The sequence below is a fragment of the Hippocampus guttulatus genome, chromosome 15 (genome assembly GCF_054856545.1).
Source record: "Hippocampus guttulatus isolate MCC_2025c chromosome 15, RoL_Hgut_1.0, whole genome shotgun sequence".
Classification (NCBI taxonomy): domain Eukaryota; kingdom Metazoa; phylum Chordata; class Actinopteri; order Syngnathiformes; family Syngnathidae; genus Hippocampus; species Hippocampus guttulatus.
The window spans coordinates 12,094,676-12,119,346 of NC_141275.1; the positions used below are offsets into that span (position 1 = coordinate 12,094,676).

General features: G+C 43.8%; 6 protein-coding genes across 12 annotated transcripts; 5 read left to right on the top strand and 1 right to left on the bottom strand.

Moving 5' to 3' along the window:
- Positions 1 to 35: 35 nt before the first annotated feature.
- LOC147193909 (pyruvate dehydrogenase E1 component subunit alpha, somatic form, mitochondrial-like) lies at positions 36 to 4,475 on the top strand. Of its 2 annotated transcripts, XM_086131559.1 has the most exons (12): positions 118 to 251; positions 820 to 898; positions 1,091 to 1,147; positions 1,218 to 1,391; positions 1,678 to 1,804; positions 1,948 to 2,039; positions 2,184 to 2,276; positions 2,347 to 2,502; positions 2,807 to 2,878; positions 2,992 to 3,059; positions 3,246 to 3,354; positions 3,449 to 4,475. In XM_086131559.1, the coding sequence occupies exons 2-12, from the start codon at positions 896 to 898 to the stop codon at positions 3,611 to 3,613; spliced, it is 1,116 nt and encodes a 371-aa protein (XP_085987685.1). In that variant the 5' UTR covers positions 118 to 251; positions 820 to 895; the 3' UTR covers positions 3,614 to 4,475. The 2 variants fall into 2 exon arrangements, with proteins under 2 accessions (XP_085987684.1, XP_085987685.1); XM_086131558.1 differs by lacking the exon at positions 820 to 898 and having other exon boundaries at positions 36 to 251.
- Positions 4,476 to 4,614: 139 nt separating this feature from the next.
- On the top strand, positions 4,615 to 8,922 carry LOC147193910 (pyruvate dehydrogenase E1 component subunit alpha, mitochondrial-like). 3 transcript variants are annotated; one of them, XM_086131560.1, is made up of 12 exons: positions 4,615 to 4,744; positions 5,408 to 5,694; positions 6,127 to 6,183; positions 6,254 to 6,427; positions 6,677 to 6,803; positions 6,947 to 7,038; positions 7,183 to 7,275; positions 7,346 to 7,501; positions 8,022 to 8,093; positions 8,207 to 8,274; positions 8,461 to 8,569; positions 8,664 to 8,922. In XM_086131560.1, exons 2-12 carry the CDS (start codon positions 5,578 to 5,580, stop codon positions 8,826 to 8,828), a joined length of 1,230 nt encoding a protein of 409 aa, XP_085987686.1. In that variant the 5' UTR covers positions 4,615 to 4,744; positions 5,408 to 5,577; the 3' UTR covers positions 8,829 to 8,922. The 3 variants fall into 3 exon arrangements, with proteins under 3 accessions (XP_085987686.1, XP_085987688.1, XP_085987687.1); XM_086131562.1 differs by lacking the exon at positions 5,408 to 5,694; XM_086131561.1 differs by having other exon boundaries at positions 4,623 to 5,694; positions 8,667 to 8,922.
- A 381-nt stretch (positions 8,923 to 9,303) lies between these two features.
- On the top strand, positions 9,304 to 11,935 carry prdx4 (peroxiredoxin 4). Its single transcript, XM_086131565.1, has 7 exons — positions 9,304 to 9,608; positions 10,387 to 10,504; positions 10,596 to 10,712; positions 11,132 to 11,254; positions 11,347 to 11,477; positions 11,626 to 11,660; positions 11,842 to 11,935. The coding sequence occupies exons 1-7, from the start codon at positions 9,407 to 9,409 to the stop codon at positions 11,890 to 11,892; spliced, it is 777 nt and encodes a 258-aa protein (XP_085987691.1). The 5' UTR covers positions 9,304 to 9,406; the 3' UTR covers positions 11,893 to 11,935.
- A 1,033-nt stretch (positions 11,936 to 12,968) lies between these two features.
- Positions 12,969 to 14,688, top strand: sat1a.1 (spermidine/spermine N1-acetyltransferase 1a, duplicate 1). Its single transcript, XM_086130628.1, has 6 exons — positions 12,969 to 13,178; positions 13,255 to 13,306; positions 13,400 to 13,483; positions 13,933 to 14,034; positions 14,153 to 14,193; positions 14,271 to 14,688. Exons 1-6 carry the CDS (start codon positions 13,113 to 13,115, stop codon positions 14,436 to 14,438), a joined length of 513 nt encoding a protein of 170 aa, XP_085986754.1. The 5' UTR covers positions 12,969 to 13,112; the 3' UTR covers positions 14,439 to 14,688.
- Positions 14,689 to 15,370: 682 nt separating this feature from the next.
- LOC147193913 (zinc finger X-chromosomal protein) lies at positions 15,371 to 22,866 on the top strand. Of its 4 annotated transcripts, none has more exons than XM_086130624.1 (8): positions 15,371 to 15,644; positions 17,324 to 17,420; positions 17,663 to 17,756; positions 17,831 to 17,977; positions 18,314 to 18,463; positions 18,592 to 18,714; positions 19,226 to 19,369; positions 19,643 to 22,866. In XM_086130624.1, the coding sequence occupies exons 2-8, from the start codon at positions 17,358 to 17,360 to the stop codon at positions 20,950 to 20,952; spliced, it is 2,031 nt and encodes a 676-aa protein (XP_085986750.1). In that variant the 5' UTR covers positions 15,371 to 15,644; positions 17,324 to 17,357; the 3' UTR covers positions 20,953 to 22,866. The 4 variants fall into 4 exon arrangements, with proteins under 4 accessions (XP_085986750.1, XP_085986751.1, XP_085986749.1 ...); XM_086130625.1 differs by having other exon boundaries at positions 17,849 to 17,977; XM_086130623.1 differs by having other exon boundaries at positions 17,663 to 17,977.
- Positions 22,867 to 23,385: 519 nt separating this feature from the next.
- LOC147193914 (lipocalin) lies at positions 23,386 to 24,668 on the bottom strand. Its single transcript, XM_086130627.1, has 6 exons — positions 24,511 to 24,668; positions 24,282 to 24,421; positions 24,135 to 24,208; positions 23,740 to 23,853; positions 23,564 to 23,665; positions 23,386 to 23,484 (listed from the first exon to the last, which is right to left on the bottom strand). Exons 1-6 carry the CDS (start codon positions 24,601 to 24,603, stop codon positions 23,465 to 23,467), a joined length of 543 nt encoding a protein of 180 aa, XP_085986753.1. The 5' UTR covers positions 24,604 to 24,668; the 3' UTR covers positions 23,386 to 23,464.
- Positions 24,669 to 24,671: the final 3 nt, after the last annotated feature.

Genomic DNA, 24,671 nt, shown 5'->3' on the forward strand with positions numbered 1-24,671 from the left:
TATGTTAAATAAACCAGTAAAATGCAGGCCATTTCATGTTACCGACACAATTAGGTGAGAATGTTGTCTGTTACTATAGAACTGGTTGGTTGGCATTGTACTTTCCAGCGAAGGTGTGTCACTACCACTACGGTAAACTTAACACAATGTATGACTTAGAATCTAATAAGTTTCCAGTCAGTAGTCAGGCAGGCTCAATGGCTTTCTTTTTCTCTACCATCCTAACACAGAGGACACTTGCTGGCCTAAAGGTATGCATATATTGTTGTTTCCCAGTGTGAATTTAGCTCTAATTTGTGGAGGATAAGCAGATGCTAACTGGTGCTCTGTAATATTTTGTCCATCTTGTGCGCCTAAATAAAGCAACTAAAAATACTTTCAAATATCTAGACCGACTTTTAGTTGTGCATTTCTCCAAGCTACAACTATATAAAAATCGCTGCTATTAAATGACATCAGTTGTATGAGCATTTTTTTTCAAAGGCTGAATAATTGATACAGCTCTCGTATTACATCCTCTTAAGATTTTTTTTGCAAGTGTACCTTGTTTTTCATCGACCCGACGGACACACTCGAGACAAGGATGAAGTCTTTTGTTTATACTATTTGAAAGTGGAATTGGCCTTCCCTCGATAGGCTGGTTGTAGCAGCATACCATGTGCCTGCTGCGATTCTCAAACTTCCAGTATGCTTAAATAACTACAGCCAAAATGAGCAGTATTAAAATAAAGCAGCGCAGTAGGCCGAGGTGTTACTCACAACTGAGTTTTTATTCCCCAAAAGTAGATTTAGCATTTAGGTTCAGCGTTTGATTTCCAGGCTCTGGCTTTCCTGTGCCTGCGTGGGTTTTCGCCAGGTACTCTGGGTCCTCCCCCCACATTCCAAAAAAACATGCATGGTAGGTTAACTGAACACTAGACTATCGTTCGGTGTGACTGCGAGTGCGATTGGCTGGCAACCAATTCATAGGGTGTACCCCGCCTACTGCCTGAAGACACTTGGATCAAACCCATCACCTCTGCACTGTGGGGCGGATGTGCTGACCAGTCAAACATCGTAAATGTACTTTGAGTGATAGTTTTACTTGCAGGGGACAGCAGCGCTCAGATCTGCGAGCTTCACAACCCAGGCAGCCATTCAAATCAAGGTGGAACAGGACCGTCTCGTATTTCCGATATGCGCTCAGTGCTAAGGGCACTCTTCTACTTTTGCCGTAGAAATGTGACGTCCATCGATTGGATGAGGCACCTTCCACTCAAGTGCTTCTGACTCGCGATGAGGCGCTGCAATACTACCTCACCATGCAGACAATTCGGAGCTTAGAGCTGAAGACAAAACAACTGTTTGACCAGATGATCATCGGAGGTTCCTGCCACTTGTATGCTGGCCAGGTATCATAAACATAAAAAGGATCAAGATTCTCGGGTGGTGATTCCATCCATTGTGAACAAAAAAATTAAATGATTAACTTTCACTGAATTATCACCCACAAAATATTTATTTCATCATTATTTCAGTGTACCGCATACATATATATTTTTTGCAATATTTTGGTGAGTTGTGGGATTTTTCAAAAGCAAAAGACTTGGTGACCTAGAAATGGCATAAAGATTCTTCCGGCCAAATGTCAACGTCGCGAGAGGACGAAGAATGACTCCCGTTGCTTCCTTCCAACAGGAAGCGTGCGCGGTTGGGATTGAGGCAGCCATTAAACCGACTGACCACCTCATTACTAGCTACCGTACTCATGGCTTCGCATTCACCAGGAGTGGCTCTCTTCGGGCGATTATGGCCGAGCTTGCAGGTAAGCATGAGAAGATGCTCTGACAACTCGCGTGAGAGCACATGCAATGTTTGAACTCAAATGTTTTAGCGAGAATATTGAGGCATAGATTTCCAGAGAATTTGGGATGGATTGGAAATCGCTCGCATTTGGACTGTGTTTAGGCCGAAAGACGGGACTATCAAAAGGCAGAGGGGGATCCATGCACATGTATTCAAAAAACTTCTACGGAGGTTGCGCTGTTGTTGGATCTCAGGTAATGCACACAGTAATTCATTTAATAATCAGGATCGTATTTTTCTTTATAAAAAAAATGTTCATGATATCGGTGGGACAGTTACGTGCTCCAATGTTACCTTGTTTGATGCAATCAATGTGACTCGATTTGGGCTCTCCTCAGGTTCCTCTGGGTGCCGGTCTGGCGCTGGCGTGCAAGTACCAGAAGACGGATGAGCTGTGCGTTTGTCTCTATGGTGACGGTGCAGTCAACCAGGTACACGTACGCACACTGCGTCTTGTTTGTTCATCAACACCTGACCTCTTGACCTCCAACCTTTCGATAGGGGCAGGTTGCTGAGACCATGAACATGGCGGCACTTTGGAAGCTCCCCATCATTTTCGTCTGCGAGAATAATAAATACGCATTATGTACTCCGGTGGAACGAGGTAGCGTGAATACCAACTTCTACACGAGAGGGGACGTCATTCCTGGGCTCAGGGTAAAGTTCTGGAGCGTCCCTCAAATTTTTCGAAATGAATGTCAACTTCAAGCATTAAACGATGATGCGGAGAGATAAGGTCAATCTTTTGGAGCCTCTTAGGCCCAACACAGTCTGTTCTGCTTTTTGGAATTTGGAAATCAAAACAACATAGGAAATAATAGAATGGAATATACTGTATGTTTTTTGAAGAAAAGGGAAAAACAAGACTCAGAGAATAAATTTCGACGGCTATTTAAAAAATACATGATCTTCAGTATTTTGACTGTTGGAAACCTGCCTTGACCCATTGATGCGTCTCCAGGCGGACGGGATGGACATCCTCTGCGTTCGGGAGGCAACCAGGTTTGCTTCTGATCACTGTCGGTCGGGGAAAGTGAGAAATTATTCTTTTTTTCCTAATATTTCCAATTTTTGATGACAGTGTAATTTACATTTAAAATGTCATGCCAAATTAATTAGTATGTTTAATTTATTTGTGTTTCTTAGGGTCCAATCATTTTGGAGCTACAGACCTATCGCTATTTTGGACACTATGCGGGTGACAATGAGGACAGGTAAAAGTCTTAGTATTTAATATATACATTTTCAGTGGTGGTAGCACCGTGCAGGAATGGTGAGAGTAAACACAGACCTTGGGTCTTATTTTGTTGATACCACAAAGGGCGATCATTTGAAAAGTGGTGTCCAGACTTTGCGTATCTACTGGAGATATACACTCGGTGTCCTTTCTTATCTCCCAGTTATCGCTCAGCGGAGGAGGTTGATGAGGTCCGCAGAAACAGAGACCCCATCTCGCAATTTGAGGCTCTCATCATCAACAACAACATGGCCAGCACGGAGGAACTGAGGGTAACTAACTATGTACTACTGTCTGTAATTCTAGAGGGAAGCGTAGCAGATATTTTGGAAATAGTTTGCCTTTCTTGTGCCCCGCTTCATGTAGCAGATTGACGAGCAAATCAAAAAGGATGTTGAAGAAGCTACACAATTTGCCATCCAAAGCCCTGAACCCCCAGTAGAAGAACTGTGCAACCACATCTTTCACAATGATCCGCCGCTGGAGGTGCGCGGCACCAACCCCTGGACCAAGCTGAAGTCTGTCAGTTAAAGAATCTTTTTTTCTCCCCCACTCCACTCCAACATAAAGCAACTGCCCCAAAGCAAGCTCTCTCTCATTGTTAGCTCAAAGTCACACCTTAAACCCACAACCTGAAGTCTCAGCTACTTGTTTTGTGGGGGGGGGGGGGGGGGGCTCTTAAAATAAACGTACCCCCAAACATACATAACAGCTTCCTGTTAAAGGTGTTAAGGCATTAGCGACCGAATCCCATCTCCATATTTAGAACCAAAACTAGAGCACTCTGCCGTAAATTGACCGTTTTTAAAACAATTTCTTGAAGATCGTTAATGTTCATAAATCAGGCCTTGACACCGAGCAGAAAGTGGAAGAAACTATTTTTACTTCTGAAATTGAATTCTTTCTCCACCATATTTTGGAGCTATAAAGACTTTGCGAGTCTAGAAAAGCTCTAGAATAAAGAAACCAATTTCTGTGTAAATAGTGGCATGTAGTGACTTCTATATACATAATTCACCACCAACTGCAAACGTGTGAATGCAATGTTTTCATATGCTTGTCAGAGAGTTCACGATCATTTGGTAAGGAGGTAGAAATAATTGCAGTCCCTTTAAGGACCGCCATGTTAGTCCGCTTGTTTCGATGGAAACTAACTTTCGGCGGGTCTCGTTTTGCCCGGGGAGTTTATTTTTTTATTTTTTGGTGTGCTAATAAAAACGACACGTTCTCTCGGAGTGCGAACGTGAGAAATTGTCGCTTTCTTCGAGTTTCTATAATTTCCACAGGCACCTATTTTTTTCTAAGCCCCCCACCCCCACCCCCACCTCCCACTTATGTACCACTTCAAGGGAGCAATTTGAGCGCATTATGAAATAAACGCTCTGAAATACTGTGTTTTTGTTTCTTTATTTTATCATATGTTGAATAAACCAATGGAATGCAGACAATTTCAGGTTTCCTGTATAATTTGGTGACAACGTTATCTGTTACATTAGAACTGGTTGGTTAGCTTTGTACTTTCCAGTGAAGGTGTGCCACTACGGTAAACTTAACGCAATGTACGTCTGAGAATCCAGTAAGTTTGCTGTCTGGAGTCAGGGAGGCTCAATGGCTTTCTTTTTCTCGACCATCCTAACACAGAGGACACTTGCTGGCCTAAAGGTATGTGTACATTGGCATTTCCCAGTGTGAATTTAGCTCTTGTTTGTGGAGGATAAGCAGATGGTCACAGGTTCTTTGTAATATTTTGCTTCTCTAGTGTGCCAAAATAAAGCAATTAAAAATACTTTCGAGTATCTACAATGATTTTTAGATGTACATTTTTCCAAGCGACAACTACATAAGAATCGCTGCGATTAAATGACATCAGTTGGATGAGCATTTTTTTCTTCAAAGGCTCAATTGTTAGGCTTCGTGGAAATAGAGTACTGGACCCACACGCAGACACAATGAACTCAGAAGGGTTTATTTAGCTAGGAGTCGGACAGGTCAAGGGGGCAGGAATCGAATAGTAGAACAAAAACAACCAATTCAAGGAGAGCAGGGCGCAGGGGCGTATCGGCTGGGCAGAAGCGAGTGCGGCAGGAAGGAATCGCTGACGAACTGGCAACAGGTGGCTTTTCAGGTTGGCTTTTATGCTGCAAGTGGCTGATGAGCAGAAGACTCGCAGGTGAGTAAGGGAGGCAGGTGCACCAATTAGCGAGACGCCCAGTCCACACTGAAAAAGGGAACAACAAAAAGGGAGCGACACCATGGACAAACGATGCATCCTAACATCAATAATTGATACAATTGATACAGCTCCGGCTTTTTTCCTGTGTGCAGTTTGCATGTTCTGCCCGTGCCTGCGTGGGTTTTCACTGGGTACTTGGCTGGCAACCAATTCAAAGGGTGAACCCCCTTTGAATTGGTTGCCAGCCAATCGCCTACTCCCTGAAGACGGCTGGGATCGTCCGGAATTGCAGTAAACCCATGACCTCTGCACTGTGAGGCGGATGTGCTCACCTCTCAAACATCGTGCCGCCGTCCTAAAACATTGCAAATACTCACCTCAAGACATCTTAACATATTTAGCCCCAACGCATACATTGCTCGACCACTTCAAACTACAGGTACCGCAATTTTAGAACACTCCTTCCCCTCACCCCCAACTGTATTCTATTGTCATTGTAATCAATAAGCCTGGTATTTACAATACAATACAATACAATACATGCTGATTTATATAGCGCTTTCACAACAGCGACAGCTGTAACAAAGCGCTTCACAAAACATTTAACATAAAGTAAAATAATAAACACAACACATAACATAAAACACAGACAGTCGTGCAGTCCTAACCACTTTTCCGCATTTAATAAATAATTAAAAGTGTTAAATGTGTACTGTATATAACACCCTTTATTTTACTCATATTTCATTGTATTATTTACCATAGGTCATTTAACAAAATATTTGATGAGATAAATGAATACTGCCCACCGATGGGTTGAGTCTGATCGATGCCGCATAAAATGTACTTTGAGTGACGGCTTTACTTGCAGGGGACAGCAGCGCTCAGATCTGCGAGCTTCACAACCCAGGCAGCCATTCAAATCAAGGTGGAATAGGACCGTTTCGTATTCCCGATATGCGCTCCGTGCTGAGGACACTCTTCTACTTTTGCCGTAGAAATGTGACGTCCATCGATTGGATGAGGCACCTTCCACTCAAGTGCTTCTGACTCGCGATGAGGCGCTGCAATACTACCTCACCATGCAGACAATTCGGAGCTTCGAGCTGAAGACAAAACAACTGTTTGAGCAGATGATCATCCGAGGTGTCTGCCACTTGTATGCTGGCCAGGTATCGTAAACATAAAAAGGATCAAGATTCCAGGGCGGCGATTCCCATTCAATGTGAACAAAAAATGAAATGATTAACTTTCACTTAATTATCACCCCAAAATATTTATTTCGTCATTATTTCAGTGTACCGCATACATTTTTTTTTTTGCAATATTTTGGTGACCTAGAAATGACAAAAAGATTCTTCCAGCCAAATGTCAAAGTCGCGAGAGGACGAAGAATGACTCCCGTTGCTTCCTTCCAACAGGAAGCGTGCGCGGTTGGGATTGAGGCAGCCATTAAACCGACTGACCACCTCATTACTAGCTACCGTACTCATGGCTTCGCATTCACCAGGAGTGGCTCTCTTCGGGCGATTATGGCCGAGCTTGCAGGTAAGCATGAGAAGATGCTCTGACAATTCGCGTGAGAGCACATGCAATGTTTAAACTCAAATGTTTTAGCGAGAATATTGAGGCATAGATTTCCAGAGAATTTGGGATGGATTGGAAATCGCTCGCATTTGGACTGTGTTTAGGCCGAAAGACGGGACTATCAAAAGGCAGAGGGGGATCCATGCACATGTATTCAAAAAACTTCTACGGAGGTTGCGGTGTTGTTGGATCTCAGGTAATGCACACAGTAATTCATTTAATAATCAGGATCGTATTTTTCTTTATAAAAAAAATGTTCATGATATCGGTGGGACAGTTACGTGCTCCAATGTTACCTTGTTTGATGCAATCAATGTGACTCGATTTGGGCTCTCCTCAGGTTCCTCTGGGTGCCGGTCTGGCGCTGGCGTGCAAGTACCAGAAGACGGATGAGCTGTGCGTTTGTCTCTATGGTGACGGTGCAGTCAACCAGGTACACGTACGCACACTGCGTCTTGTTTGTTCATCAACACCTGACCTCTTGACCTCCAACCTTTCGATAGGGGCAGGTTGCTGAGACCATGAACATGGCGGCACTTTGGAAGCTCCCCATCATTTTCGTCTGCGAGAATAATAAATACGCAAAAGGTACTGCGTTGGAGCGAGGTAGTGTGAATACCAACTTCTACGCGAGAGGGGACGTCATTCCTGGGCTCAGGGTAAAGTTCTGGAGATTCCCTCAAATGTTTCAAATGAAGCCACATAGGACAGACACGCAGCCCTGACTTATTATCATTTGCATATTTTGTCCATGGTACAGTACTGCCATGTGAAGACTGCGTTGCTTTATTGCCCAGAGATGATGCCGCTCTACACAACGTTATAGTCAGCCAATGGCAGCAGATGGTAATTTGAAAGTTGTCTGTCGTGCAAAATGGCCGAATGGTCGATGAGATCGCCAAAACACGTGATGAGCAATTCGTCAACTTCAAGCACTAAATGATGATGCCGAGAGATGAGGTCAATCTTTAGCAGCCTGGAAGGCCCAACACAGTCTGTTCTGCTTTTTGGAATTTGGAAATCAAAACAACATAGCAAATAATGGAATGGAAAATATGTTTTTTAAGAAAAGGGAAAAACGAGACTAAGAGAATAAATTTCGACGGCTATTTAAAAAATACATGATCTTCAGTATTTTGACTGTTGGAAACCTGCCTTGACCCATTGATGCGTCTCCAGGCGGACGGGATGGACATCCTCTGCGTTCGGGAGGCAACCAGGTTTGCTTCTGATCACTGTCGGTCGGGGAAAGTGAGAAATTATTCTTTTTTTCCTAATATTTCCAATTTTTGATGACAGTGTAATTTACATTTAAAATGTCATGCCAAATTAATTAGTATGTTTAATTTATTTGTGTTTCTTAGGGTCCAATCATTTTGGAGCTACAGACCTATCGCTATTTTGGACACTATGCGGGTGACAATGAGGACAGGTAAAAGTCTTAGTATTTAATATATACATTTTCAGTGGTGGTAGCACCGTGCAGGAATGGTGAGAGTAAACGCAGACCTTGGGTCTTATTTTGTTGATACCACAAAGGGCGATCATTTGAAAAGTGGTGTCCAGACTTTGCGTATCTACTGGAGATATACACTCGGTGTCCTTTCTTATCTCCCAGTTATCGCTCAGCGGAGGAGGTTGATGAGGTCCGCAGAAACAGAGACCCCATCTCGCAATTTGAGGCTCTCATCATCAACAACAACATGGCCAGCACGGAGGAACTGAGGGTAACTAACTATGTACTACTGTCTGTAATTCTAGAGGGAAGCGTAGCAGATATTTTGGAAACAGTTTGCCTTTCTTGTGCCCCGCTTCATGTAGCAGATTGACGAGCAAATCAAAAAGGATGTTGAAGAAGCTACACAATTTGCCATCCAAAGCCCTGAACCCCCAGTAGAAGAACTGTGCAACCACATCTACAGCAATTGTGTGCCACAAGACGTGCGTGGCATCAACCCCTGGACCAAGTTGAAGTCTGTGAGCTAAAGTTGAACGCGCTGGGAAAGATCGCAACTCAATGGACCTGTCTGAGACCCATAACAAGTTAACGCTTTAATAAACACATCTGAATACATTGAGATCAATAGCGCTGGTTATTTTACCTCCGCAAAAATTATGAAAAATCAGCATAACGGAGAGAAATATGGATTGTACTTTTGGACAGCACTTTTTATGCCTTACTCATTATATCCGCATTTTTAGTTGGACAAAATGAGCATTGGATTTGGCACTTTTGTTTGGCAGCTTGTTCTGTAAAACAAAGAAATGGAATGCTAAAGTGACTCATACCATTTGAGGAGCCTATAAACCAACCCATGCCACTATTAGTAAAAATCCCCAAGTAATTGACACCTATCCAAAGCAAATTTTCCGTCCCTCAAAAAGTTGGGAATGAATGCATATATTTTTCTCCAGACGGTGGCAGTAGTGCGGTAGAAAGAATGGAAAACTGCCGTCGTATTTGAAGACGAAGAGCGTCTGCAATTTCGACCAAATCCTTCACAACAACAACCAGCAACCACGCTCGCGCGCCCGTGTCTACGTGCACCCAAAGGACCATCGTGATGGAGACCTCCGTTCACGTCAACACGCAGAGGGAACTCTTTTGTGCCGCTCTGCTGCTCTTCGTCACATTCTCTTCCGCGCAAGAAGACTCCCCGGTGAAGAACGCTCAGTGTCACAACTATGCGGGAGGACACGTCTATCCTGGGGAGGCTTCCCGTGTGCCCGTTTCGGATCATTCCCTGCATCTCAGCCAGGCCAAGAGTGAGTCCGCTGAGTTCCGACGCCTGCGAACGATTAGCCTTTTATGAAATCGTGCATTTGCAGCGCTTGGTCGCGCTGCCACGCTGCCGCTCCGGCTGCAGTAGTCAGCACAACAGAAATGTTTCAAGAGCTAGCTGCAGCCTGCTTTATTATCGGTCCGTTTCTTTCCTTTTAAGGTTATGGTGGGAAATTGCACATAGACACTCGGCCAGATTTGAAATGAAGGACTCGGTGCATTTTTAGGACACGTCATTCTTAAATGTTGCGCTCCTCACCCGCCCCCCCCGCGCACACATAACGGAGCTTGGCAAAGAAACAAACGGGTTGGACGATACTGGAACACAGTATAAAACGAAAGGAACACACTGGGTGCTCCTTCCTGGTAGGGCTGAATGATACTGTTACAATTGATCAACTGGCATTTTTTTTCAGTCAAAATATGATTAGAATACAGTTATTGTTATTGATGATGATACATGTGCAACTGTCCTGCTAAGATGAATAATGTGTGTGTGTATAATATATATAATATTCAAGTCAAGTCAGCTTTTATTGTCAAATATGCTCTATGTGCAACATACAGCACAGATGAAATTACTTTCCTCTCTCGACCACAGTGCAAACATGTAGTGCATTGAACACACACAGCTAATATTATTGTCTTCATTTTGGATTATGCATTTACAAATTCGCTTTTCCCACATGTAATTAAATATAATGCAAAGACAGCCTGTCTAATCTGAGCTAACTACAGTGGCATCTTTCGACTATCTTGCAGTTTCAAAGGCCGCACCACACTGGGAAGGAACAGCCGTCATCAACGGTGAATTCAAGGATCTGAAGCTGTCCGACTACAGAGGGAAATACCTCGTCTTTTTCTTCTACCCTCTGGACTTGTGAGTGATTGAAAACAAACGTCACTTTTTAAATACTTAATGGCTTTAGCGGGGAAGTGAAACCGCTTTACGTTTGTCTCTGCACCCCCAGCACGTTTGTCTGCCCCACCGAAATCATCGCCTTCAGTGATCGCGTGCATGAGTTTCAAGCCATCAACACAGAAGTGGTTGCCTGCTCGGTGGACTCCCAGTTCACCCACTTGGCCTGGTAACCTGACATGATCTCATCACAGCCGCAACTGGAAATTAGAATTATAGCTGTGCGGGCTGGTTGGATTAAAAGTGGTTGTACGGTTTGCAGTACAGAATGTTTACGAGCTACAACAAATTGGTGTCACGTTAATGGAGTGATGTTCCGTCAGCCTCGCAATGACAGCATTCTTTCAACCTTCTTCCACCCACAATTAAGTTTTGTTCATGGACAAACCTGAAATGCAGAATTCCTCCTCCCTCTCAGTGTGCTAAATAATAAAAAGAAATGTTTAATTTGGAGCTGATCCACATACATTTTAACATATTAATTGATTACACTTTTTGACCCCATATCGATATCCTTTTTTTTTTTTTTTTTTTGTGAAACATTCAAATTTAAAGAATAATTGTGCTCCCAATCATTTTCTTGGCCAGGATCAATACAGCCAGGAAGCAGGGAGGACTTGGACCAATGAAAATCCCTCTTTTGTCTGACCTCACTCACCAGATTTCCAAAGACTATGGAGTCTACCTGGAGGATCAGGGCCACACGCTGAGGTGCAGTCGTCAAACCAGTTTCGCCGTTTCTACCTTTCACACCACCCCGGTGTCATACCTCATATTCAAGAGTCTCTGTTGATGTGTTTCAGGGGGCTCTTCATCATTGACGACAAAGGCGTCTTGAGGCAGATCACCATGAATGATCTTCCAGTCGGGCGATCTGTGGATGAGACGCTTCGGCTGGTGCAAGCGTTCCAGTACACCGACAAACACGGAGAAGGTACACTGATCTCACCTAACTGACAAATGAAAAGTCAACACATGGGGATTTAGTATTGAACTTTCAGACATCCATATTTTAGCGGATCAGGTGATTCTTGCAGATGTTATCCTCAAGCACTAACTGAAATGAAACGGCTTTTTTTCAGTGTGTCCAGCAGGATGGAAACCAGGCAGTGCCACAGTGAGTATGACTGAGCCATAGCCACTAACTTCTTGTTGTTTACAATGCATTCACAATATTCAGCAGATCGTCCTCCCACTTTTAAAACATACCTGCTTCACTTGAGAGATTGAAAGATTTTAATATCATCTGAAATTGAAATTTTTTCCTGGAGCTTAATTTGACCTTTTCTTTTCTGCAGATCATTCCCGACCCTTCAGGCAAACTGAAGTATTTTGATAAACTGAACTGATGGAATACATTTGAAAATTCAAATAAAATATCTTTTGGTAATACTCTTGTCTGGCCAACCCTTTTTCTGATATTTATTTATTTATTATCAACCAAAGAGTTTGTAAGTGACTTTGAATGTACTCGAAAGAATCATTGTACTGTACAGTACTGTACTCTACTCAACGAAGCGTTACCACGCTTAAACACTAGGTGGCGCCCAAAAATGATTGAATCACTACTTTCATCCATCCATTTTCCGAACCACCTTATCCTCACAAGGGGTGCTGGAGTCTATCCCAGCTGTCTTCGGGCAGTAGGCGGGGGACACCCTGAACCGGTTGCCAGCCAATCGCAGGGCACACAGAGACGAACAACCATCCGTGCTCACACTCACACCTAGGGACAATTTAGAATGTTAGCCAAGCATGTTTTTGGAATGTGGGAAGAAACCGGAGTGCCCGGAGAAAACCCGCGCAGGCACAGGGAGAACATGCAAACTCCACACAGGGAGGCCGGAGCTGGATTCGAACCTTGCACCTCTGCACAGAGGTGGACACGCTAACCACTCGACTACCAGGCTGCCCGCCAAGTTATATATAAGCAAAAAAATGATTGTCGATATAACTCTAACCTATTTGAATATACCCTATGTAGGCATCGTAGGGAGTGTTGTTAATTTAGCAGTTAATTTCAACAATAAAACAATTGACCAATGTCAGCAATATATCAGGTATTAAAGTGTTGCTTATTATCTGTTTATTCCCAGTTATCTGGGTCATGCAATCTGGGAAAAAAATGTAAGGCAACTGAGCGTTTACTGGTTGTTGACATTTACGGGAACCATAAAGGAGTGCAGGTGATATGTTAACTCATTAAGTTTGGTGGAACGTATGCGGTACTGTATATTCGTTAAACTGTTCAAATCGACTGGAAATTTTCCAGGTCTGATTAATGTTTACCTTTAGAGCACAATCACGGTGCAGTTTCGTCATCATTCCAAAGATAAGGCCCATGTACTCTGCCAAGGAAGTGACGGTCATTCCCATATATGGAACCTTGTTTTGCACACTCCAAAGTCTATATATAGAGCATGCGAAGTATGCGAAGCAAACTCAGTCTATGTTGTTTGTTCTGATTCATCGGGGGGTCAACTCCTGAGGAGCGGATGAAGAAACAAATTTTGCTTTTATTCACATTCAGAGGGATAGTGAGCAAAGGCAAAAAGGGGAAAAAAAGAAAATGGCCAATTTTATCATACGGACGGCCCAACCAAACGATGTGTGTGATATCTTGCGACTCATAAAGGTAAGCCCGTTACAACACTTGAATTGCCGAAAGTGGTGCCAGTTAAACATTGTACTTGATTCTTTTTGCCTCGTAGGAACTTGCAAAATTTGAAGAGATGGAGGAGCAGGTCATCCTGACAGAGAAAGGTCATTGTTTTATCGAAATGTGTAATTGTCAAGACTGTAATCATATTTAAATCCATGCAAATGAGAACAACAACATCTGCATTATTCTTGTAGACCTACTTGAAGATGGCTTTGGAGATCAACCATTCTACCACTGCTTGGTTGTCGAGGTGCCAAAAGAAAAGCAAACGTCAGAAGGTAAAAGCAATAAACCCATTCTGGGAGCGAGACTGTGAAATAATTTCTCTAAATGGTGGCGCCTCTGAGGTTGAACACACCCTAGAAGGTGAATCTGTGGAGATTTCCGCATTGGCCCACTTCACCGAAGGCGCCTTACTGCAATGCTTCATCTGATTGAATTGACTTTCACACTATTTGAGCTCACGTTACACAGCATCATATTACATGTGAAATGTTGCCCACTCGACATCCAATGCAACCTGGTCATCCTGGCATCTGCGGCACCTTCTCAAGGTTTTCTCATTTCTCCCCAGATGTCGTTCCTTGTTCTCGTGGGGGTTAAGATCAGGGGATGTCATTAATATTTCTCAACTGTGGGCATGTGAAGCCCTTTGAGACCTTTCTGTTCACAAACGGCTCTATAAATACATTTGTCTTGATTAAATATTCTTTCTCTTATCCACCAGGGCACACTGTCATTGCCTTCGCCATGTACTACTTCACATATGATCCTTGGATTGGAAAGCTACTGTACTTGGAGGACTTCTTTGTCATGCCAGAGTTTCGGGGTAAAGATTGTTGTCTTATGTGTGTTAAGAATGTAAAGAAAACATTGTAGAATGTTGAAACGGGCACTGTCTGTTAATTAATATTTGTAATGATGTCGTCATTTCGATGTTTGGTCAGGTTTTGGCATCGGCTCAGAGATCCTGAAGGCCTTGAGTGAGGTAAACACCGCTGTTAACAGCCGCCTTCAATCTCTTGTGTGTATTAGTCTTCATGTAATGTGTACTTCTTGCCACAGACGGCAGTGAGGACTCGATGCAGCAGCATGCACTTCATCGTGGCAGAAAACAACACAAAGTCTATTGAATTCTACAAAAGACGAGGGGCAGCTGACCTTTCTTCCGAGGAAGGTTGGCGCCTGTTTGCCATTGACAAGGAGGAGCTGTTGAAAATGACTACCAAATAAAACTTTAATGGTTAATCCAGCTCTGTTTTCTACAGGTAGACTTGATGAATACTGTACATCTACATGAGTTACAATTCTGCTATGTCAACCCTACTCGGTCCCCCCACCCCCTTTGGAACACCTACAATAAATGATTGAAATAATAGGGAAGGCATGTTTGAGTAAATGAAAACAAATTAAAAACACCAGCAGAAGTTTTATCCTGTTTATTTTTTAATTGTCATGCAATAAATACAACTGTTTGAGAGAGTTTTATTCAAATGTATTCAAAGATTCAATTTGAACAGACATGCAAAGTTTCCAGATTTGTTTTCCTTTCAATAATTTTCCAGATTGATCACATCTACGGTGAAGCATTGATGGTGAATTATCACCCAATCCTAATTATCAGATAATGGAATAAATTTAGTGCATAACTACCAATCCCTGCTTATTGATTTTGACTTGGTGGGTCCCTTGGGTCTACTATGGTACTGTTTTTAATGTTGGTCATTACTTTCGAACTCAGAAAGCAATGTCGTTTTTAAGTAGCACTTGTTGATACAAAAAGTTTGAGAACCACTGTGTTGAAATAAAATGTGTGGAAAACTGGTACAACAATTGTTTTTTTTCCCCCAGATGACATGATCCACTAGTTCACACCAATCCAATAGAAACTACTCCCTGTTTTTTTTTATTTATTTCCGTTATATTCGCTTTGATGCCCCAAATGGGACAATAGTTTGACTTTTAATTGTGCGACTACTCGCCTGCTGCTCCGAATTCTATGGCTAAGTGTACAACAAAGGAGCATCAAGTGTCACCTTCCCCGGTGGTCTTTGCACATTAAAATAACAGCCACAAATGAGGGGTCGTCGCGGGTTTATGGCCTGTTTTCGTCTGCTACCTACCCGCGTGCTTTCCACAACAAACCCTTCCGCATTTTCCTGCCGCTCTCGGGCTGTGACGTGTCGTGCTGACGGCGGCCTCGGAGCTCGGAGGTGCGGGTGGCTACTAGCATGTCAAGATCAGGCTCCAGCAGCCCTGCCTTGATTTGAGTGGAGCTCCAGATAAACCCCCTACCCCTCCTCTTCTACTCCTCTCCGGCCCGCCCAAATAACACCAAATTCCCGATTGAATCGAGCCCGAGTCTGGGCTAGTGGGGAGGGGGGACCAAGCGGCCCTGGGAAGCCGAGGAGCGGACGGAGGCCATCCCTGCTGCATCTGGTACGGGGCTCCTTGTTGCTCGTAACGCGGCCGCCTGCACTGCGAAGTGTGCATTTGCTCGTGTGTGTTATCTATTTTCTATCAGTATTATTATCATTATTGCATGCATGAGACATTTTCATTTATTCATTAATTCTCACCGAGAGGCCGCAAAAAGAAGCGGTGTGGCCTTTTCTTCTTAGGCCCAGGCCTGAAGAAAGGCCACAATTTGTAACGGGAATTTGGGCCTGTGTTGTTAGCTAGCGTGCTAACTAACTAGCTAGTTAGCTCGAAAAAAGAAGCGGATTTATTTCCAATGTGACGTCTTCCGCCACGCGTGTATTGTTTCAACACTTTGTAAGCGCGACATAGCCTCAATGGCGCAGTTGTTTATGTGCTCTACTTTGACTCGTTCATTCTAATACGTGAGTTTAATTAGCGTTCGTTTGTACGTGAAGCTAACAAAATGGCGGATGCTGGTATGATTAAAAATGCTCTTTGGCAAAGGTGTGCATTTGTGTGTGTGTTTCCCTTTCCCAAAAGCTGCTCACGACATGTCGACCTTCTCTCTGTTCTATAGCTACTCTTTTATTCCATAGCTGCTTTGCATTAATCTGTTTTAGAGTCGGTTTCACGTGTGTAAGTCACTTGTTCTCCGGTGGCCAGTCCAACATTATGCTTTTATTTTTTGCCTTCGCTTATTTCGGTGTGCTGGTGTACATTTTTGAGCTACTTAACACCATAGCCGACTCTTTTGTCGGGATTTAGGGAGGGGGGGGGGGTGATGGTACCCCAGCATCCCTCATCACTACTCCTCTGCATCCCTCTCCGCAAGCGTAGGGGAGAGTGAGAGCAAAAAGATGTACAGTACCACAGGAAGGTGGTGCTGGTTGCCTTGTAAAGGGTTTAGATGGATTGGTGGTGAATGTATAAACATTTGAATGTATAAATACATGCAAAACCAGTTTGAATACACATTTAAAGTGGTCCTTCAAATTTTCACGTAGCTTTTTTCACTCAGCTTGCGCAATACTCAGAAAAAGATACACAGCATGATTGCTTAAAGCTGTTTGTCACCCCAGTCGAAGTATACTGTTTAACTAACTCCTAAAATAAAATTGAATTAAACATTGTATATGTAATCACCAAATTGTTAAACCAAACCTTACAAAGGTCTGCTAACTTAATGCAAAATGTTCACATCAAAATCCCGTAGATGGGCTAAAGGAAGTCAGCATGAATGTTTCAGTATTGGTAAGCTTTCACATAGTTGCTTCTTAACACATGCAAACTATGATCCTCACAGCCAGGCATATAGTCAATGTTTTCTGTGGGAACGACAACGATAATTTCAACCTCACTTGGGTGCTTTCTCTGCCTCCGCTATTTGCTCTTAATTACGCAGCATCTCGTCCAGTCGCAATCAGTGCTACCCGGCATGTTGCAGCACTATTCCTGAAGGCGCGCTGAATTCAGACTTCCCTGTATTACGTTCAAATTTGCATTGTCATGCTGATGCTACCATTTAACTGTGGTATAGTTGGGGTTTCCTGTACATCACACCATATCATAGAAAATCCCAAAGACATTGTAACATATGGTAAGAAATGGTTCAATAACAAATTTCGGGGAACGGATTATCCCGTGATACTATTACCCATAGTGTGGACGACTAAATTTCTTTTATCATTTGTTTTCAGCGCTCCAGTAACAAATGCAGTGCGAGGACAATGGATGAGGAGGTCACCAGGCTTTCAATACCTTCTGAAGAGCCTAAAATTATATTACACGGATCGGGTAATGAGCCATGCTTGTATGACTGCTTGTTTATGCCAGACAGATGTTGATGTCATATAGTAGAGAGTATTGGGGTATTTGAAGAAGCAGGATTCTTAGTTTAGCCAGATATAATTTTGACCCTAAGAGTTTATGGTGATGCATGCATGACAGTCAGCCATCCAATCCACTGGATCTTTATTTTGAATAAACGAATGCTCTGCATGCTTATCTGGCTAACTGGGTAATCCTGCTTCTTCCAGATGAGGGTGGTGCCGGCGGGCAGGAGTTTGTTGTGGAGCTTCAAGAGACTTTGTTGGTGTCAGAGGGCGAGGGTGAAGGCATGGCGGTGCACAGGTTTGCCCCAGACGAGCTAGTCATCCAGGATGCAGTTGAGGATGTGGTATCTGAGTATGTGCACTGCGATGAAGATGAAGATGTCGCTGTAGAAACCTGCGTGATGGCCTTGGATGGTGAGGAGGAAGGCGTTGCCATGGGTGACATCCCTGAAGACGGCCTGGACCCTGAGCAGCAGGATGATGACCAAGATAACTGCGGCGATTATCTGATGATATCATGTAAGTCAACTCTTTGTTGTCATAATCTTGCTTTGTGTCATGATGTAATGATTTTCAGATCAGAACTGCCAGCATTCAGGGTCCGTACTCATGTATGGAGGTAGATTTTACGCGTTTCCAGGTCTGGAAAATGTAAACTGTTGTATGGAAAATACGAAAAGAATACAGTAGGCTTTGGGCCTATTGTGGGTTAACGGGGTCAGAAAACTAAGAAAATCTTTCATTTTAAAAAACTTATCATCACTCCAGCTATTACGTTAGAAGGTCTAATAAAGTGTCCCCATGATTAAAAAAAAAAATTGTTTTATCCACGCATCTCTTTGTCCCTCTCACCAGTGGATGAAGCTGGCAAAATGGTGTCTGAGGATGGGACAGAGGTAACGGTGGAGGGAGCAGTGGAGGACCAGGAAGTGGAGAAGGATGAGGATGGACAGGAAGTGATAAAGGTGTACATTTTCAAAGCGGACTCTGGGGAGGATGACATGGGTAAGAGCAAGTATGAAAACCAGACAATTCAAACAAAAAAAGTATACCCATGCACGGTCTTTCTGAAATGTATCGCAAACAAAGAAGAGGCTGTGTGTCTAGTTTTATTTTTTTATTTTGTCTTCCAGGAGAATCTGTTGACATCAGCGATGGGGACATGGAGAATGTTGCCCTGACAGATTCGGGCCAAACGCTTCGAGAAAAGATGGTTTACATGTCTGTCGGCGATTCTCATCACCAAGAAAACCATGGTGAGTGATTTAGTGCAACCAAACTTTGCAGACCTGGGAAAACCTCACTTCCCTTTGCGTTCTCGCTATTTTACTTTATTTTATTTCTTCTTCTGTCTGTGCCAGTGGCGTGTATTGAAAGGAAGAACAATGAACTGATCTTCCACTACATGGCAGAAGAGGTGTGACCTCTTGCCATATAACCGAGTAATAGCTTTGTGTTCACCCAAACAGGTTACAGAGCCTCATGACATAGCCTTTAATACTTTAATTTGATCAAGTATGGGTGATTTCAACAATCAGTTATGAATATCATTCTATCTGCTATGCCCATTATCATTTTTTGTAGTTTTGGGACTGATGCAGTTTGTTTGAGGTGAAAGGAGTTTGTTACATTTTGAAGGGTGACCGCTTGGGGTTTCTCAGGTTTTATAACTCTTCGAGCCATACCGGAAGTGAATGAATCAACCGCACGTGAGATGCAAGTTGTACTGATTTTCTTGTTATCAAAGTCATGATTTTGTCCTCACAGATGTGGAGGATAGCGAGAGCTGTGAAAACAGGAACGGAGCTGCAAGCGCGCTCCTGCACATCGATGAATCGGACGGTGTTGACGAAATAGGCCGACAGCGCAACAAGACCAAGCGGCGATTCGAACCACGACAAGTCCAAACAGGTACAGTTGACCCCGGCAGATGGTCGCTCTGGGGACACATTGAAATTCAAATCGTACAAACTTCAGTGTGGTTGTATTTTTCTTTCACTTAATCGCTCGCATTACATATGTTTAGAGGCCCAATCCAATGTATTCATCTTTCACATATCTGGGTCTGGATAATGCGGCACAAAGTAGATTAACCCAGACTCGTACACAAGAAAGAGCTAGTTAAATGCTTCTCTCAGCTTAGTCAAAAATGTACTTGATGTTGCTCTTATTTCTCCTTGCCAGCCATCATCATCGGTCCCTATGGTCAACCTCTGACAGTGTATCCCTGCATGCTTTGTGGCAAAAAGTTCAAATCACGCGGATTCCTGAAGCGGCACACAAAGAATCATCACCAGGAGGTTTTGACCCGAAAAAAGTACCAGTGCACAGACTGTGATTTCACCACCAACAAGAAAGCCAGCCTCCACAACCACATGGAGGTGCACGCCCTGAGCAGTAAGGCCCCCTTCGAGTGCGAAATGTGCGGCAAGGAGTTCCACCAGCAGGCGGCGCTGTTCTCCCACAGACTGCAGCACCACCAACGGGAGGCCAAGAGTCAGCAGACGCCTCCTCCGCCACCCGCCAAGACGCACAAGTGCAAGTTCTGTGAGTATGAAACTGCTGAGCAAGGACTGCTCAACCGACACTTGTTGGCCGTTCACAGTAAAAGCTTCCCGCACATCTGTGTGGAATGCGGGAAAGGTTTCCGTCACCCCTCCGAGTTGAAGAAACACATGCGTACGCATACAGGCGAGAAACCTTACTCGTGCATGTACTGCGAGTACAAGTCAGCTGACTCGTCCAACCTCAAGACTCATATCAAGACAAAGCATAGCAAGGAGATGCCATACAAGTGCGAGCGCTGTTTCCAGACATTTGCGGAGGAGGAGGAGTTAAACCAGCACGAACTGACACACGAGGAAAATAAGACCCACCATTGTGCCCACTGTGACCACAAAAGTTCCAATTCCAGCGACCTGAAACGCCACATCATATCCGTGCACACCAAGGACTACCCGCACAAATGTGCCGTTTGCGGCAAAGGCTTCCACCGACCGTCCGAGCTCAAGAAGCACTCGGTTGCACATCGCACCAAGAAACTCCACCAGTGCCGACACTGCAACTTCAAAAACGCCGACCCCTTTGTCCTCAGTCGCCATATCTTGTCTGTCCATACCAAGGAACAGCAGCAGGCCTCCCCTGAAAAGAGCGAGGCCAAGAGGACAGAGACGCACTCTCCCGCCGCATCCCCCAAAAAGTCGGCCCCGAGCGCCTCCTCCGGCTCCGGCCTGCCGACTAGAGTGAGTGCAGCCAGTTTAGCGAGCAGCGTGACGGTCGTTATCGGCAAAGGACAAAAAGAGCGCCGAATCTACCAGTGCCAGTACTGCGACTACAGCACGGGCGATGCGTCGGGATTCAAGCGGCACGTGATTTCGATCCACACAAAGGACTACCCGCACCGCTGCGAGATCTGTTCGAAAGGCTTCCGGCGACCATCGGAGAAGAACCAGCATATCCTGCGCCACCACAAAGACGTGGTTCAAGCAGAGTGACGGGACGGACCACCAAACCCTCAGCACTGCAACACTCACGTGAAACTATGTGGAGCGTCTGCTGCACTTAGCCTGTCCTTTTCTTTACAGTGAACCCCCCTTGAGCATAAATGCATTCCAAGAGATGAAAATCTGTGATTTTTCTTTTTTTTTCAGGGCTCTCCTATTATTTTCTGAACAAACAAGCAATCAATTGTTAATCTGTATTACAATAAACACAATCAGATTTATTATACATAAATAGTTTGCCTTTATAGATTAGGTTTATGGTAAAATAATGTCAAACAAGTCATCGATTAATATGAAGGATAGTTTGACTTGCAGTCTTTTAAGCATTCACTTCAACAACTTCACGGATTCATACCAAACACGTGGTATAAACATAAGTCAGATTCAACAAGAATGCAAACGAATAATCTGTGGCTTTATCACTTCATCGTTTCATTTTTCCTGAAATAATGTGTGAACTGCACTTCTAAGCAATGACTTTATCTAGACACATTCTAGGGAAATTAAGTATGTGTATAAATAAAACCAAATGACCAAAATGAAGTTTGAAAGTAAACAAGCTTTAGCTTCCAATTGATGGGGAAAAAATAAATTGGTTCACTTCTGTCCCATTTAAATCCGCTTAAATTCCAAGCGCCAACTCTCAGGTCCAAATACTCATCCGCGCTCCACGCCGACGCTCCAGCATCCATCCAGCCGTACTAACTCGGACTGTCCAAGATCGCCGACATCTCCGCTGAACAAAACGGGGCTGTGAAAATGCTTCCCATTACAGGCGCAAAAGACACAAGCACCCCGGGGCCGTCGAGAGGTGACAGTCAAATAGTGCCGACATTCCTCCCCATCAGAATAAGTGCTGGTACACGCGCGCCGAGAAGGCACAACCATCAGGCACAGATTATTTCCCTTCGACGAGTGTCGTGGCCAAAACGCTCTCGCAGACGGCTGCCAACTACGGCGCCATCAAAATGATTAAACGCTAAAATCGTCATTCAAATCCTGTTTTCCACTATCTTGATGTTAGCGTGAAACGCCATACATGGCTGACATTTAACGTAGATGTTACAGTAATTGCATACCCTCAAACAAATGGTGCTTTTCCACCTTGCCCGTATAAAAACCCACAAACGATTGCTGAAAAATTCCCGATGTAGCAGAGGCATGAATTCTCATCGCAATAAAGCGGGGGTTCACTGTACTTGTCTTTTACAGCCTCACCCTCCCGTCTCTCCGCATGTATACACATGTACATAACACCAACGCCGTTGGGGAGCAGCAGAACCTTCTGTATGTAGACTTGCACTTTTTACTGCATGTTCCATGCTGAGGAGTGGGGAAGCTTGCATGGCAGATAGTGCAAATGTCCGTTTTTTTGATACGCTTCTTTTTTCATTTTGCAGACTGCAATCAGAAAGGTTCTCATTTCATGTCTCCAAAGCCAAGTGTAAAGTCTGTCTCCGAGAGTCCCGTTGTACTGAAACAGAGCTGTGTGGATTAGGAACATGTTTGCTGTAGCGCTTGACACCTGGGCAAAGGTAAAGGCATTTATCGAATGGTGTGTGCCAATTATGTGTGATTGACTTCCAAGTATTTGGTGTGCTTCCTGATGCTGGAACATCCATTTTGGGATCACAGTGGCCCTGTGTGTTGTGACAAATAGCCAAGGCTATATGTGAAAAGCGCACAGGTGAGCAACAAACAATCATTCTGAGATTGGGAAACTTGGGACATTCGTAGTTGAGTGAAAATTCTCCCAATTGCCACCAGCTCGTGACCCCGCCTGAGTCATTGTGCATCGAAAAGTGACGGAAATCAGGAGGCAACATTCACCAGACAGTATTTTTTATTTTTTATTTTTGCACACACCAGAGAGAATAGTCCCTGTAAATTAAAAATGCCTAAATAGTCTTGACTCATGAATTATTTCTAAAGAAGCCTTTTTAAAAAAAAATTGTCAAGTTGTCTATGAGCAAACCGGAGCATTCGTTTGCAGAAATAGCCTATTCTCTGCAGGCTAAGAAAACATATTCACAGTGGCCCACTTCATATCCATAGAGGATGCTATGTATTGCTGACAACTATAAATGGACTCTCTGTTTTCAACACGCGTTGCTCTTACCAGAAGGGAAAAAAATGTAAATGTTTTTAGAAGCAACTTCGGAAGACAGGTGCTTGTGGTGTACTTTTTACATTTTTCCTCCCCCCCCCCCCCCACTCCACCCTGTGATTTGTCTTTATATTTATTTCATTTACAAGTTGTTGTATAGTTCTGAGTAACTAGACTTCTATGGGACGTAAATTATTGTTTTGTATACAAATCTGTATAAAGCGTGTAGATGTAAACACTTGACGAAAGTGGGCTGTGTCATTCTGGATGTGTCGTGTTTGTTAAAAAAAAATCAAAAGATAATAAAAAAAAAAGGATTTAGCTCTTTGACCTTTATTAGCATACATTTGTAAACTTTTTGTTTGTCTTGACAGCATTGTTGAGGCTGGCAGGAAGCTAGGCAGCTGTGCACTCACCTAAATGAGGCAAAATAGTGATATTCAATCTGTAATCATCATTTTACACATATATCTTTAACGTTGGTCATAACAGTACCGTTTGGGGGGAAGAATGCAATGTTTTCAGCTCGGAGTCCGGTTTCCAGGGAGAACTGCCTGAACTTCTCCATCAGATCTGGGCTGAGATCCACTCCGCGGCCTGTGGAACAACATCAGGTTCGTTGACCACTCCGAAGGTTGAACTGTTACAAACTCTAAAATCAAGGGCGTTACCGTAGAGCTTGTTGACCACAGTGGGATGATCTCTGTCTTTCTTAACAGTATGAATCAGTGCGTACTGGTCGTACTTGACATCCATCACGCGCATGTCATTCTCATTGCCCCAACCTGATGGACAGAGGTGGACGGATCTCAGGAAGGTCAGAACCACTTAGATTGTAAAGATTGATACATGCCGACTAGTTATTTTAGTACAACACGCGACCACTTTATGAGATACACCTGCACATGCCACAGTATAATGGGATCCAATCCCGTTCTTCCCTCATAAACGGAGATCGACATTTCAACCTATCGTTCAATTAATGTTTAAAATGTCAATTCAAATGCCGTCTTCATTGTAACTATGTAACTCTTGTCGCTGGATTTTTTTGTTTGTGTACACTCACTTGTGTATGTGAACCTTCCAGGCATGTCGGTCTTCTTTGCCAGGTTGTTCATTCTCCAACATGTTCCATCGGATCTGTACAGAAACGTGGTGAGCAATGTAACCATTCCGCACCGCCAAAGTCCTTTTTGCCATCTGTCTTGCTCACTTTAGACTGGCATACGAAATATCCAGGTCGCCGTCTGCAGTTGGGTGGAGCATGGCAGTGCCCATTTTCATGCTGGCGCGGTGTTGGATGAACCATTGGCCGTTAGAGGCAAAACCGATCAGGTACCACTTCCCTGCCATCTGTGGACAGAAGCAAGATATCCCAAAAACTGTTGTTTACATGCAAAAATGAGACACAAATCACCTTTTGCCCAGTCGAGACGTCTTACCCCCTGCACGTTGAAGTCAGCTGGGGGTATGACTTCTGCGGATGTCCTGATGGAGGCCAGCGCGGCCGCCAAAACTGTCACCAGAAAGACCATAGTAGCCGGAAAGCAAGGGAGGACGAAGAGCAGAACGTCTACTGGTAATGCTCTGCCTGCCTGACATC

Excerpts from the sequence above, each read along its gene's own strand:
- sat1a.1 (XM_086130628.1), top strand. The coding sequence starts at position 13,113 with ATGGCCAATTTTATCATACGGACGGCCCAACCAAACGATGTGTGTGAT. Across the intron at positions 13,484-13,932 it reads AGAAAAGCAAACGTCAGAAG|GGCACACTGTCATTGCCTTC; the intron begins GTAAAAGCAATA and ends CTTATCCACCAG. Across the intron at positions 14,035-14,152 it reads TGTCATGCCAGAGTTTCGGG|GTTTTGGCATCGGCTCAGAG; the intron begins GTAAAGATTGTT and ends ATGTTTGGTCAG.
- LOC147193910 (XM_086131560.1), top strand. The coding sequence starts at position 5,578 with ATGTGCTCACCTCTCAAACATCGTGCCGCCGTCCTAAAACATTGCAAA. Across the intron at positions 6,804-6,946 it reads GATTATGGCCGAGCTTGCAG|GCCGAAAGACGGGACTATCA; the intron begins GTAAGCATGAGA and ends GACTGTGTTTAG. Across the intron at positions 7,502-8,021 it reads ACGTCATTCCTGGGCTCAGG|GCGGACGGGATGGACATCCT; the intron begins GTAAAGTTCTGG and ends ATGCGTCTCCAG.
- LOC147193914 (XM_086130627.1), bottom strand. The coding sequence starts at position 24,603 with ATGGTCTTTCTGGTGACAGTTTTGGCGGCCGCGCTGGCCTCCATCAGG. Across the intron at positions 24,209-24,281 it reads ATTTCGTATGCCAGTCTAAA|ATCCGATGGAACATGTTGGA; the intron begins GTGAGCAAGACA and ends GTTTCTGTACAG. Across the intron at positions 23,666-23,739 it reads TGTGGTCAACAAGCTCTACG|GCCGCGGAGTGGATCTCAGC; the intron begins GTAACGCCCTTG and ends GTTGTTCCACAG.
- prdx4 (XM_086131565.1), top strand. The coding sequence starts at position 9,407 with ATGGAGACCTCCGTTCACGTCAACACGCAGAGGGAACTCTTTTGTGCC. Across the intron at positions 10,505-10,595 it reads TTCTTCTACCCTCTGGACTT|CACGTTTGTCTGCCCCACCG; the intron begins GTGAGTGATTGA and ends CTGCACCCCCAG. Across the intron at positions 10,713-11,131 it reads CAGTTCACCCACTTGGCCTG|GATCAATACAGCCAGGAAGC; the intron begins GTAACCTGACAT and ends TTTCTTGGCCAG.
- LOC147193913 (XM_086130623.1), top strand. The coding sequence starts at position 17,354 with ATGGATGAGGAGGTCACCAGGCTTTCAATACCTTCTGAAGAGCCTAAA. Across the intron at positions 17,978-18,313 it reads CGATTATCTGATGATATCAT|TGGATGAAGCTGGCAAAATG; the intron begins GTAAGTCAACTC and ends CCCTCTCACCAG. Across the intron at positions 19,370-19,642 it reads ACCACGACAAGTCCAAACAG|CCATCATCATCGGTCCCTAT; the intron begins GTACAGTTGACC and ends TCTCCTTGCCAG.
- LOC147193909 (XM_086131558.1), top strand. The coding sequence starts at position 36 with ATGTTACCGACACAATTAGGTGAGAATGTTGTCTGTTACTATAGAACT. Across the intron at positions 2,277-2,346 it reads GTGACGGTGCAGTCAACCAG|GGGCAGGTTGCTGAGACCAT; the intron begins GTACACGTACGC and ends ACCTTTCGATAG. Across the intron at positions 3,060-3,245 it reads GCGGGTGACAATGAGGACAG|TTATCGCTCAGCGGAGGAGG; the intron begins GTAAAAGTCTTA and ends CTTATCTCCCAG.